We start from the raw sequence: 14,534 nt of genomic DNA on the forward strand, positions 1-14,534 counted from the left end.
CTAAAAGTTGGATCTGTCTATAAGTGGATTGGCTTACATCCATTGATGATGGATTTTCTATCCCTGGAAGTCTTTAAAAAATGACCAGATCATCATTTATGGGACTTGTTATAATTAGGATTCCTTTTACTTGTGATTTGAACTCCCACACATCTACATAAGGCAATAAGTTGCAAAGTAGATACTAATCTGAATTTGTGAAGGGAATTTTCTTGTCAGAAATTCACGATGCCAATGAAATTCCAAGACTGGTCTCATTTCCCCTCTCCCCCCTTATAATACTATGACTATATGATATAGAAATAAAATTATATTTTGAGTATTGTCAAAAGACAGTGAAAAAGACTTTTCTTCACTGAAGAAACCCTTGAATACTAATAAAGAAATATCTATCTCAGCTTTTAATTCATAGTTCATTTAGCTTCAAAATAAGTATGTTATACTGTCCACTTAACACACTAGCTGCGTGACCCTGAGCAAGTCACTTAAACCCAATTGCCTCACAAAAAAAAAAAAAAAAAGATTCAGTCAAGAATCCATTAAACAACTTATTAACTTATTAAATAGTAATTTTGGATCAAGTGCTATTCTAGGCTGTGTTTTAACTTATATCCCCAACTGATTCCACCAGTAATATAACCCAGATATTTCTTTAAAAGTGATTTTGTTTCATTAAGTAAAGGTCTACTATGTTTCACATACTAAAGTTTTCTTACAAAGATAGGAAACTATGTCATGCATTATGACATTACTATGACATGCAATATGTCATGCTCTGAGATGCTGTCTCAGAGCTGGAGGTAGCCTAGAATTTGCTCCACCCAGCCACAAATCTAGAAGCCAATCTTTTCTGCAACATCATTTGAATGTGTTCTTATGACCTCTGTTCAAACATTTTAAAATGTGAAGGATTTATTATTTTATGAAATTTTTAAAATTTCATTTAAAAAATAAAATCAATGATTCCTATTAAAATGTTTGAAACCTGGGGCAGCTAGGTGGTGCAGTGGATAGAGCACCAGCCTTGAATTCAGGAGGACCTGAGTTCAAATCCGGTCTCAGACACTTAATACTTCCTAGCTGTGTGACCCTGGGCAAGTCACTTAAAACCAGCCTCAGGGAAAAAAAAAGAACAGAAAAAAAATGTTTGAAACCTTCAGTTAACCAGAAAATTAAAATTGTTATCCAAAATACCTCATTCTCTATATTAAAATGGTGTTAATCTATCATAGTCAAGTTCTGCCGGTCTTTCTGTTCAATTTCTTAGCGACTTTCTTGAGGAAGTCCAAAGCAGTTGTGTTTATTCTAGGAGAGGAAAAATTAACTGTTTTGCTTTTTATTATTTATCAATTAAAATGCCCCAGGGTATAGTTTCTGCCAAAAGAGTAAAAACAATTCTGGTACAAAGTACTTTTAGCAAAATAAAATATCTGATAGATACAAAAAAAAAAAAAAAAAACTTGAAGGAAAAATAATCTGAATAGCAAATGATTTGGGTCTATACTAAAAAGACTATCTAAGATGTGAGGAGTAATAAGAAATGAGGGCAGCTCGGCAGTTGTGATAGCACTAGAGAACTCTCCCTTTGCACGAGATGGAGGATTGTATAAAAATAATTATGGCTATCTGAGAAATGATACAGATGGTATCAATTTGAAGACATAGTGGTCTGTTATTTATATAATAAAACCTTAGAAATGGTAATTTAAAAATATGTCAGATACAGAGTATTATTTTAATAAGATGATTCAGGAGAATAGAGTAGGATGGATGGAAAAAAGCTTAGAAGAGACTATAGTATACAGCATGGGGTTTAGGGGGAGGGTCTAGAATTGGCAAAAAGTAGGCCCCTTACTAATTATGAAATTAGAGGAAAGGAGAGAGTAAATGAAGAGCAAGTGGAATAATAAGGTAGAAAAGAAGGAAGTTGAAGAAATTTACTCCAAATGATTAGTGTCACAAGTTAGCAGAGAGGTTATCTGCTGTGTAAGAAAGCCAGAAAGTAAGGTTTGGGCAGGAGGAAGGTGGATCATTTTTGGAACATTTACTCAGGGAGCTGTAAACATGATATGGATGCTTGTGTGGCACAGAATCTGTTACTTTATAGTGCTTTTTTTCTAGATATTGCTCTCCAGAGCCATAATTAGCAATTTGGCACCTAGGGCATGATTCAGGAAATGTACCCTGCAAAAGATGCATAAAATCTGGCTTCAAATCAACTTCATATGGGCAAATTATGTGAGGTTCTTTGGTTTTTGTTTAGTTTCAAGGAGAGAGAACCCAGGATACCACCCTATGAGAAAGTGACATAGATTACAGAACATTAGATATCTCAAAACTCTTTATAAAGAAATTACGGGAGTTGGGAGTGGGACTGGGATTGCCTGTGTTCCAGTTCATAGGAGTGATGTGGGGGAAACTAGCAAAAAGAGGTGGAAAGTAGCAAACCATAGGAGAGAAAATCCAAAAAGTAAGTCAATTTCTAGCTTCCTATTTTAACCAATTATTTTTTTATGAAGAGGTACTAAGTTCAGTTTTTTCTACATTGTTTATACAATATATGCACTATCATGGTGATCTGAATTTCTGTGCCTTGGAACAAAACCCTATACCTTCTGTCCTAGTTATATCTCAGCTCCTCTCATTCTTTTCAATGTCATATCTGTATTCTGCAAACTCTTTCTAATGCATAGTTTATTCTATTCACTCAAAAACCTTTCATAGTGTTCTGTTGACTAGGATGAAGTCTGAGTTATTCATCCTACAATTTTACATCCTCCTCATTCTAACACTAGTCTCCCTTTATAGTCTCACTCTTTACGTTTTCCTGTATCACTCTATACTAGATTCAAACAGATTCATAGAATTTCAGACTAATAAGAGCTCTCATCAGTCAGCTGCCTTTGTTTAATAGTCCTCAATGAAGGAGATCCTACTCCAGCTTCAATACTCCCTTTACCCTGAATATTTTATTCATTTAGCTTGCAATAAATGCAATATATTTCCCTGTAAGCTGAAATGATGTCCATCCTTGGAGGAATCCAACTCATATATTATTTTCTACATTATACCTTTGCTGGTTACTTGTTATTTTGCTCCTCTCTTATGCATTTTTTGAGTCTGGTTTTACTTTATCATTATTTGGGGATATATCTTATCTCTCCTACTAAACTATAAGCTTATGGAAGATAAGGGTCAGTTAGGTGATGCAGTACATAGAGCACTGGGCCTAAAGGCAAGAAGACCTCAGTTCAAATCTAAATTCAACTACTTAACTGATTGTGTAATCCTGAACAAGTCACTTAGTTTGCCTGCCGTAGTTTATCTACCTTTGTTTCCTCAACTGTGAAATGAGGATAAATAATAATATCTATCATTCAGAGGTATGAGGATAATAAGATATTTGTAAAGTGTTTGGTAAACTTTAATGCTTTTTATGTCATAACTATTATAAAGAATGTGAATTATTTATCTTTACATCCTATTGTAAGTAGTATAACTTGCAATTAGTAAGTATAGAATATATATTTTTAAACATATTTGATTCTGAAAAGTCTGTAGCAAAATGAGATGCTATGTGTATGACCATGTGTGATGAGAATAGAAGTTTTTTTAGTGAATTATAATACTTTTTTTTTTTTTAACTGAGGCAATTGGGGTTAAGTGACTTGCCCAAGGTCACAAGTTTCTGAGGTCAGATTTGAACTCAGTTCCTCCTGACTTCAGGGCTAGTGCTCTATCTCCTGAGCCACCTAGGTGCCCGGAATTGTAATTCTTAAGTGAAAAAAATGCCTCTGAATGTGTGTATGTGTGTATAATATATATGTGTGTATATGTAAATATACATACATATATTATACACATAAATATTATGTGTGTATATGTAAATATACTACATATATTATACACATAGATATTACACATACACTATTGTATTTATTTATTTATTGTATTATTTAAGAACATTTATCATGTTTTTTTCTCCAATAAATGTAATCTCCTTGAGGGCAGTAACTTCTTTATCTTTTTGTTGTATCTTCATTACCTAGCATTACATCTGACAATAGTGGTTACCTAATAAATACTTTTTGGTTGAACAATTGACTTTGTATAGTACTTCAAAAGTCAATCTGTCTAATTCACACTAAAGAGTCATCCATAGCTAAAACAAATACTTTTGTCTTTTTTTTTAAGACTCTGGAAAATCCTAAATATGAACTGATCATTGAAGCTCAAGATATGGCTGGTTTGGATGTTGGCTTAACTGGCACAGCAACGGCTACTATCCTCATTGATGACAAAAACGACCACTCCCCAAAATTCACCAAGAAGGAGGTAAGCACCTAAACATCCTTGTTGCTTGTAGAGTGGTTGTAATGGTACCCAGTGGTTAACATTCATCAATAAAATTTCAGAGTCGAAAGGAATGTTAAAAGAACATCTTGTCCAACCACAAAGATCGTAACAAGTTCCCTGTGTGATTTTAGAGTATATTATAAGAAAGTTGTATATGTAGTTGGAAAGTACTTGTGGAATTGTATGAAATTCTGTAGGAAGTTAAATATTTCTTGGATTTGTCATTAACTTAAAGATAGTTTAATATAAAAGTAATATTTTTTCATCTTATTGGAGTCATTTGTCAGTATTGTGTTATATTACTTGTCATTATGCTATATATATATAGTTATGCATTATATGCCATTATTATTTTATATGTAATATAATATAATACAACAAATTATCAGCATCGTGCAGTAGAACACTACACTTAGAATCGGAAGATCTGATTTTGAATCCTACCTCTGAGGCTTATGCCTTTTTGACTTTGAATTAATCCCTTCCCATTTTTGGTCCTAAATTTCATTTTTTTTAAATGAGGGGATGGAACTAGGTGATGTTTAAGGCTCCTTCCAGCTTTAAATCTATGATCCTGGGATGCTATTGCAAGTGGTTGCTCATTGACTTTCTTCCATCCACCAATGCAACCTCAACTTCTCTGGGTCTAAGTAAATGACTCAATGAGTTTTCAAAACTAGACCCTAGTCTTGTCTTCAGAAAACAAGGGCCTTGGACTTGCTACCTTTCAGCTTCATAAGAATAGCCTTCTTGTGTTTATATTTTTTGACAGAGCTTTAGGGAAGACAATACCACATCCAGGTTATGTTGAAATTCCTGCGGAAGATTTCAATGCACCTTATGTAGCTTAATGCCTTTTTTCCTCTACCAAACAAGTACAGACTGAGAGTCTAGACTGAGAAACACCATAATTGATAGTATATTTTTTTTCTTTCTTATTTTTGTAATAACATTGTGCTATAGAAGCTGAAAAAGAAATACTAAGGGAATTTTTTGAAGGTGAGTTGTTTGCTATCCTTAGTGCCCGTGCTTTGATGATCATGTGCTGTTGTGACTCACCATTTATTACAATTAAATAATCAACGTAGAAAGGCTGGCCAAGAACATAGAAATTGGTCAGCGTGAAATCCCATCTCCCACTTCCATGACTTTGCATAGGTTGTCTCCAGGTTGCACTTTTGAATACATAAAGACATTTCTCCTGACATTGTACAACTACCATTTATTTCTTCTGGTTTTTCCTTCTGGAGACAAATAGAAGAAAGCTAATTCCTCTTCTCACAATAGTACTTTAATCTTGACCATTTTTTCTCTTTGGCCTTCTTTTAGTTTTCTGCAACACTGCTCTCTCCTGATTCTACAGCCTGACAGCTTCTTCTCTGTCTTGTTTTCTTTGTCATTCAGGTTATTTTCACTAATCATGGTTGTCCTCTAAGGCTCTGTCTTAAGTACCCTTCTTTTCTTCCTCTATAGCATTTCTCTTGGTGATTTCATCACTTCTGATGATTTTAATGATCTAGTCTGTTTGTGGATGACTCTCAGATCAATTTGTCTAGCCTTTATGTCTCTGCTGAATTCTAGTCTTATATGAAAAACTACCAATTATATATCTTAAAATGAATGTCTATTAGACACTTGTCCAAAACTGAATTCATCACCCTCTCCTTCTCCTCAGTCCCACAAACTTCCCCTCTTCCTAATTCATCTATTATTATTGACATTATCATCCTCCCAGTAATCTACCTGTCATCCTTGATTCCTTGATTGCCTCATTCAACTAGTTGCTCAGTCTTGGTAACAACAACAAAAACAGCAATAAAAAATATTATTTACATGCTAGTTCCTATATTCCAGTCACTGTGTTAGACATTTTATGAACATCATCAACTCATTTGATCCTCACAATAACCCTTCGAGATAACCATAATTATTATCCTCATTTTGCAGATAAAAAAACTGAGTCACACAAAAATAGTTGACTAAGCTCACACAGCTCATACATGTTTGAAGCCAAATTTAGACTCTGTTTTTCATAACTCCAGGTGTTGTTCTCCAAGTAATGTGTCAACTAGCTGCCTCATAATATCAGACACTTGCCACATCTTGATCCTCTAACATCTGGGCTATTATAATAGCCTTCTGTTTGATCTCTCTCTCCTTGCTTTGCTCACTGATTGGTTTTATCTCCTTGTTTATTAAAAAAAATCATTTCCAAGTTCTCTCCCTACCTCCAACCATTGAGAAAACAAGAAATAAAATGCCCTATATATATGAAGTCCTGCAAAACATCTTTTCACTTTAGCTATAATTGCATATTTATCTTTTTACAGAAATTCTGATGTCTCTTCCACATTACCTATTCAGTAAACTCCATTGACTCCCTTTTTTACCTTCAAGATCAAATATCCTTTTCAACTTTTAAGACCAGTTAGAACCTGCCATTCATACTTTTCTGGTCTTCTTATACTTTATTCAGTTCTGTATATTCTGTGATGTAGTAACACTGGCCTCCTCATTGTTCTTCCTACACAATACTCCATATTCCAATTCAATGTTTTCAATGGCCATGTCCCATATCTAGAACTTTTTCCCTTCTTGTTTGTAATTCTTTGCTTTCTTCAAGTCTCAGTTAAAATTCCACCTTCTGCCAAATCGTTTCCTAGGCTTTCTCAATTTTAATTGTTTTTTTCCTCTAAAATTATCATGCATTTATCCTACATTTATTTTGGTTTTGTGCTATCTGCTCCCATTTACTGTCTTTGAGAGAAGCAACTGTTATTGTCTATTTTTGTATCTCTACCATTTAATACAATTGCTACAAGTAGGTGATTATTAAATACTGATTAACTGACACCCTTCAAGAACCAATATTGGCTATTAGAGGTTCACATGGCTTAGATGTGATAAAAGTCATCAAGTTTATATCTTCTGGTCAGATAAAAGACTACCAGGTCTTACCATCTACACTGTTACCACATCCTGAGATTTAACCATCTACCCTCCCTTCCTCTTACAGTGGTCCTCAAACTTTTTAAATAGGGGGCCAGTTCACTGTCGCTCAGACTGTTGGAGGGCTGGACTCTAGTAAAAACAAAACCTCACACTCTGTCTCCTCCCCTCAGCCCATTTGCCATAACCAGCGGGCCTCATCTGGCCCATGGGCCATAGTTTGAGAACCCCTGCAAGATTTCTAGAAACCGGAAACTTTCCTCTAATGACACTTGAGCCTTACTATCAACATTTCTATTGATCCCTTAAGAAATTTTGAGTGTTTCAAAATGGCCTGAAGCTGAATTTTTTTTTTTTTTTTGTATTGTCTCCCTCAAGTAGAATTTTAGATCCCTGAGTATTTGTTTCCCTGGAGCTTAGCACAATGCTTACCACATAGAAAATGCTTAATAAAAGCAATAATTTCGCATATATATATATATATATGTATATATATATATATATATATTCTATTCGTTCACTCATTGATGAACCTACAGTTCCTATGGTTTTAATTATTTCCTTTAGGCAGATTATCCCCAGTTCTATAGATCTAATTCTAGACTATTTCCTGAAATCCATTCTCACTTCACCAAATGTCTTTTAGACATCTTGAACTTTGTGTTCTGTGGACATCTCATACAGAATGAGTCTAAAACTGAACTAATTAAATTTCTTCCCTTCCAAACTTTCCTCTAACTCTCTAATGCTGAGTCATCTTCCCAGTCACTACAGCTTGAAGCCTTCGTGCCATTCTTAACTCCTCATTTTCACTTGTCCCACATAGCCAGTTTGTTACCAAATCTCATTTCTATGATCATATCCCTCCTGCTCATCTCCTTCTCTATACTCAGTCTAGTTCAGGCTTTTATCATTTCTTAACTAAAATATTGGAATAGGTTTTTGGTTGATCTCTGTATTTCAAATGTTTCCCCATTTCAATACATTCTCCTTGAGAGAAAGGACTACTGAGCTGCCAGTGATTTTCCTGAAATGAAGATCTGACCTTGTCAAATCCCAACTCAATAAACTTCACTGCCTCCAGGATAAAATAAAAAGGCCTCTGGCATTTAAAACACTTCAAAACCTGACCCTTACCTTTGAGTCATCTCATATTTGCCTTTCTCTGGACTTGGGTAGATTGAGAGTTTCTTAAACTTAAATTTTCTTTTCAACTATGTCACTCAGAACTGAAGTTGAAATTCCTAGTGAAGTCTGAATAAAGTAGTGTACGGTGGGACTGCATGTGTGTCTGTGTGTATTTTAGAATCAGTTCATACTTCAAAGAAACCTTATGCTATATGCACTGTTCCATACAGATGCATCCTAAAGTGTTGAAATAAGTAAAAGGAAGCTTTCCTTCCCTAAATCCCTTCTTTGTATTTCTTGTTCTTTGCAATTACACAACATTCAGTTTGACTGTTTTGTGGTAGTTCTTTCCAGTTGCTGGAATGATTGTTTGCATCTTTTTTTTTCCTGGTCTTGCATCAATTTATGCAAGCTTTGCCCTATTTACCTCCATTCATCATGCTTGTTTTTTTTTTTTTTTTTTAACAGCACAATGATATTCCATCATATTCACATATCATACTCTGTGTATACATACATTATAATATCACTTGTTCTTAATAAAATTTGTCCAGCCATTTCAGTTGTATCCAGTTTTTTGTGACCCCATTTGGGATTTTCTTAGCAAAGAATCTGGAGTGATTTGCTATTTCTTTCACCAGTTCAGTTTACAGATAAGAAAAGAAGAATTAAATAATTGGATCACACAGTTAAGTGGCTGAATCTGAACTAAGATCTTCCTTACTTCAAACACTATGCTTTCTTAATTCTTATTAAGAAATAACAAATACTTATTTCTTGATTGATTTAATCTGTGATTTATTAAGTGAATGCTCCTTTCTTATATCTTCATTCACAAAGTTTAGATAAAAGATTTTTTTTTTCTAAAAAGGGAAATTTACGGAGATTTTTCCCTTGTTCCACCCAATCACACCCCTACTGGGAGTACCCCTTCATATTTTTCTTATTCTAGTAGGGGAACTGTAAATATTATAAAGTAGTACAGATTTTTATATGATTGTGTCCTCATATAAAGACTGAGTTATCTCGGATGTTAAAAAATTATTGGTACATAGGTGGAACAGTGAATAGAGAATGTGGCCTTGGGTCAGGAAGATTTGAATGAAAATATGACTGCAAACTGTGTGACTCTGGATAAGTCACTTAACTAGTTTCTTCATCTGTAAAAATAGAAATAGCAATAGCACTTGCCTCTCAGGATTGTTGGAAGGATTAAATAAGAAAGTAATTGCAAAGTGCTTAATACAGTGTCTAGCACGTAGTATTTTTTATATAAATTATAACTATATTGATATTTATATAAAATTATAATGACAATGAACATGATGATTATATTTTTCCTGGGAAGGCTGTGACAAGAAGTATGTTATTATTTTTCAGGGACATTTTATTACCCCTCACCTCAATACCATAAGATGTGCAACTGAAACAATTTAATTTTCCTTAGATGTCTATGCTTGAGTCCCAGGGTCCTTCTGCTTTCCAGGCTGGGGGAAGTACTGGCTGCCTATCAACTTTAGAGCTATATAGAGCTTATGAGAGGATAGGCCATTGGTTTCTTTTTTTTTTCTTTTTTTTAGTCTCTATGCCATTCTCCAGTTACTCCTTTGTGCTGGTGCTTCCTGCTCTGTGATTGCAGTTCTCATGCTGATACTTCTAGTCCCTCATGTCAGATGAAAAGAATGGTGAAAAAATAAAAGAAATAATATGAAATGCAGTTTTAAAAAGTCAGAGATAAAATAAGTATCAGGCAAGAAAAAAAGTATTAAGAGCACAACATTGCAAAATATTGTGCATATTAAGTCAGAGATGCTCCCTGATGCAGGAGAGGAGAGACAAGCCAAGAACCAGGAAGAGGAATTTCTAATTACTGTCAAAAACTAAGCATTGAATGGGAACATGTGGTCAGATCAGAAAGTCTTCAAATTTTCATCTTAGATCCTGAATGAGGAGAAAGAAATGTAATCTAGTCAAAGTGTGGTTCTGATTTTCAACCAGTCTAGGACATATAAGCAGACAGAAATCATCGGTCTCCTTTGCCCAGGCTCTGATTTCTGTGATCAAGCCTTATCTCAGACAACAGGCAACTGCAACTAACATAAAGGAGCCACAGTTATTCTTCTCACACTCAAGAAAGAATAGGCACATTTTAAAATTCTGTCCTTGATGGTCATGTTATCCCTCATGTAAAGAGGATGCTGTTAGAAGATTTGCTAATCTAGACACTTCTTATGAGTGTTGAATTAAGTTGAAAAATTTGCCATCACTTTCTGCTTGTACTAAATCATCACTGTATTTCATCAAGTGCAATCAAACCCTGATTTTTTTTAATTGCTGCCTATAAAAATCACAGGGCTGGGTTTAATTAGCCTAATTTTCATGCTTGCCTCTCAGTGACAACAGTTATTGGAAAGTGTCATTCTTTAAGGTCTCTGACCATAGAATCACTCAAAATACCAATGGCTTGGGTTAAGGCATTATCACATTTTATTTTTCTTAATTTTTAAAAAAGCAGAATTAACCTCACTACAACCACCATTTCTCTGGTTGTTCAAAGTATGATTACATCTATTAAAACGCTTGCTTACTTTAAGATGCATAGTAGTGTGTATGGTCTAATGAAAAATACATTGAATTCAATGCAGGAAATTCTTGTCTTTGTTCTGTTACCAGACCTTTATAGACAGATGAACTTAGTTATTTAGCTTCTTCACACATTATTTCATTCATATGTAAAATGGGTGCAATAATAAGACTATTTCTTATTGCCCTCAAACTCTTCCTGACCAAGACCTTCAGTCCCTTTTACCTTTCAGTTCTTTCCTAGCCCATTATCTCATAGACATCTTACTAAATCTCATTTATCCAAATCCTTAGCTAAATATTTCATTCTTTGTGACATGTAGTAGATGTTTAATAAATACTGGTTTGTAATAGCTGCATGATTTAGTAGACTGAGTATTGAATCTAGAGGAAAAAGACTTGAACATGAATTCTAGCTTTGGAATTCATAAACTAAGTAACACTGGACAAGTCATTTAATAATAGGTTATGGTCTAAATAGAATACTTTTTTTCCAGATTAAAATGTCAATATAAAACTTGTCTACCTCAGAGGCACTAATTATGAGTATCATAATATAATATTTGGGAAAACATTGATTTTTCTGAACCTGTTATCTCATTTCTAAAATGAAAAACTTGGATAAGTGAATTTGGAAACTTCTTAAAACTTTATTTAACCCTTGATGGGAATCTTATATTTCTTGGACTCTCACAGGGAGAAAATAAACCACAAGGGATCTGTGGAAATGCCAGAATAAATAATTTAACTTTAATTTGAGGAATTTTATATTTGGCTTTCACAAGAAGTTGAAAAAAATTAAGCAAAAAAAAAAGACAAATTATTTGCTTTCCATTATTCTGGTCCAAATCTCTGCCTTAATTATATGTAACTACCAGCAACAATGGTAGAACAAACAAAAAACATCAATTGTGTTCTGGCGAATGCATAACCTACCTGTCTATTGACAATGAAAAGAGGAGAGAAAAAATACACACACACACACACACACACAGAGAAAAATGTATATGTGTATGTATACACATCCATGCACAAATACATATTTGGATGTCTATTTGTCTGGAGACTAAAGGAAAAATAATAGTTCACAGGAGACAATATGCCTATTAAGAAGTGAAAATGCAATCCATGTCTTTAGAGGTTCCTATAAAAATAATGAAAATATGTATAACAAACATGGTAAATTAAAATTCCTGAATCAAGGTGACTAACTTAAGCACACCCATATACATATACACACATTTATCCATAGAGAAACACATATGCATTATATATATTTATACGTATGTACTGCATTGTGATTCTTTATATATGTAAAATACACACACATGCTTATTTTATCCTCTATAACACAGGCACGTTTATCTATTTATCTAATTGTCTGTCCATCTGTCTTATCTATTATATACATACATGTATATCAGATTTAGTCATCTGGACACACAACTGGATAGAATGTATGAGAAAGTATTATATTTTGGAAAGATTATATATTTGGAAAGATACATCTGAGGAAAATAAATTATAAATCCAAGGGAGAGAAGAGAATGTGATATAAAATATTTGTTTAATTATCAACTAAGAAAAAAATTGTATTGTTGTTTGAGTATAGTACAGACCACTGGGACAGAAGGCTAAATTGGATGAATTCACAAAATGGATAGTGAAATAGGAAAAGAAGTATAATATTTTAATAAAAAAGAGCTTCAATTAGTCAGATGTCTTAAAGTCAGAGCAAAGAAAGAAAGTAAGCAACTTACTTCAATAATGATTTAATTCATTAAAAGTTATAATAAACATGAAGGCAAGCTATTCTTTTATAATTAAGCTTTATGAATAAGGAAAAGATGGCCCCTTCATAGAGTAGGGAAAAGAAACTATGGCATCCTAAACATTTGTGATGGAAGAAATACAATCTAAATAAAATTTAACTCATGCCCTAAATATTTTTTGAGAATAGATTTCAGAAGGTTCAGAAAAAGTATGTGTAATATCTTATGGTTTAAAATTATCCATGGGAAGTCATCCCCAGAACGCTGACAGTCTTTCAAGAATGAAATTCTGAAATCACACAGAACAAAAATTATTTTAATGATGAGGAAAGGATGTAATGGTCCAATGAGAAAAACATGATTCTTGAAACCATATTTTAAAAGGCATACTTAGACGATAGAGACAAAAAATGAATACAGAGGAGTGAGAATTCTGTTAGAATTGTGTTAGGTGAGTCAAAGGCCATACTAAGCTAAGAACCAAAAGGGATTACTCAGCTGTTTTGGAGAAAAGAATAAAATCAAAAAGGCAATACTATCAATTGGGGTAAATGGGAGTGTGATGATGTATGACAGCAAAAAGGCAGACCATTATTTGCTCTATTTTTCCTCTTCAAATGAAAATCATTTTGGAATTTAGAAGGGCAGAACAAGAATGATTAATAGAAAGCTTGAAATCAACATATGTGAGAAAATGGTCAAAGAGCACCTAAGTGTCCGTAGTGATATCAAGTCAGCAGGCCCATATATACTACATTTCATGAAGATGAAAAAAAAAACACTCATTAATAGAAATTTTGTGCCACAATAGAAGACCTTTCAGATGATCAAGATAATAGGAGGAAATCTATAGAACTGGAAAAGGAAAACTGATACACTTGACAACCCTCCCCTCCACAAAAACAAAACAAACAAACAAAAAAAAAACTAACAACAAAAAAACCCATCAGAAATGGAATCATAAGAGGATAGTGATGTAGATTACTATTTTAAAGGGACCTCAGAAGCTAGATAGTTTAATTCTGTTTTTCAGATAAAGAAATTATGATCCAGGAAAATTAAATGATTTATAAAGTTCTCCTAGCTAGTACAGATCAGATGAAATTTGAACTCATCTTCCATTTCTAAAATTAGTTTACACACAATAAGTTAATAAGCTTAACTTTGATTCATGGCAGAAATTAAAGGCATGTTTTATGAATACATAGAAGAAGGAACAATAATATTTATTCTTTAAATTTTTTACAAAAAATTCTCTCTCTTCTTAGCCCTCCCCATTCACTGAGAAGGTCCACTATATGATACTCATTATACATGTGAAGACATTAAAATATATGTAGATAAGCCATATTGCAACAAAAATATCTTGAACAACAATATGGTTGAATTTATACTTGGTGTTCATCAGTTTTCTCTTTAGTGATGAATAGCATTTTTCATCCTGAGTCTTTTGGAACTGTCTTGGATCATTATATTAAGCATTCTAGTTGAGTCTTTCACAGTTGCTCATCATCACAATATTGTTATTACTATATACAGTGTTCTGCTGATTTTATTCACTTCACTCTATATTAGTTAATGTCTTCCCAGGTTTTTCTGAAACCATCCCCTTTGTTATTTCTTATAATAGAATAATATACCATTTCAATTATGTACCATATGTTGTTCAACCATTCCTAAATTGAGGGATTCCCTTAATTTCCTATTCTTTGACACCACAAAAAGTGCTACTATGACATTTCCATT

The 14,534-nt window shown here is 33.5% G+C and overlaps 1 protein-coding gene across 1 annotated transcript in view; it reads left to right on the forward strand.

Annotated features, from left to right (window-relative positions):
- The window catches only part of LOC141552713 (cadherin-13-like), a 313,423-nt gene that overhangs the window by 133,245 nt on the left and 165,644 nt on the right, over positions 1 to 14,534 (forward strand). Inside the window, exon 3 of the mRNA XM_074284738.1 lies at positions 4,195 to 4,335. Within this exon, the coding sequence (XP_074140839.1) occupies positions 4,195 to 4,335 (141 nt within the window). The remainder of the gene's footprint in view (positions 1 to 4,194; positions 4,336 to 14,534) is intronic.

Source organism: Sminthopsis crassicaudata, chromosome 2, assembly GCF_048593235.1.
Source record: "Sminthopsis crassicaudata isolate SCR6 chromosome 2, ASM4859323v1, whole genome shotgun sequence".
Classification (NCBI taxonomy): Eukaryota; Metazoa; Chordata; class Mammalia; order Dasyuromorphia; family Dasyuridae; genus Sminthopsis; species Sminthopsis crassicaudata.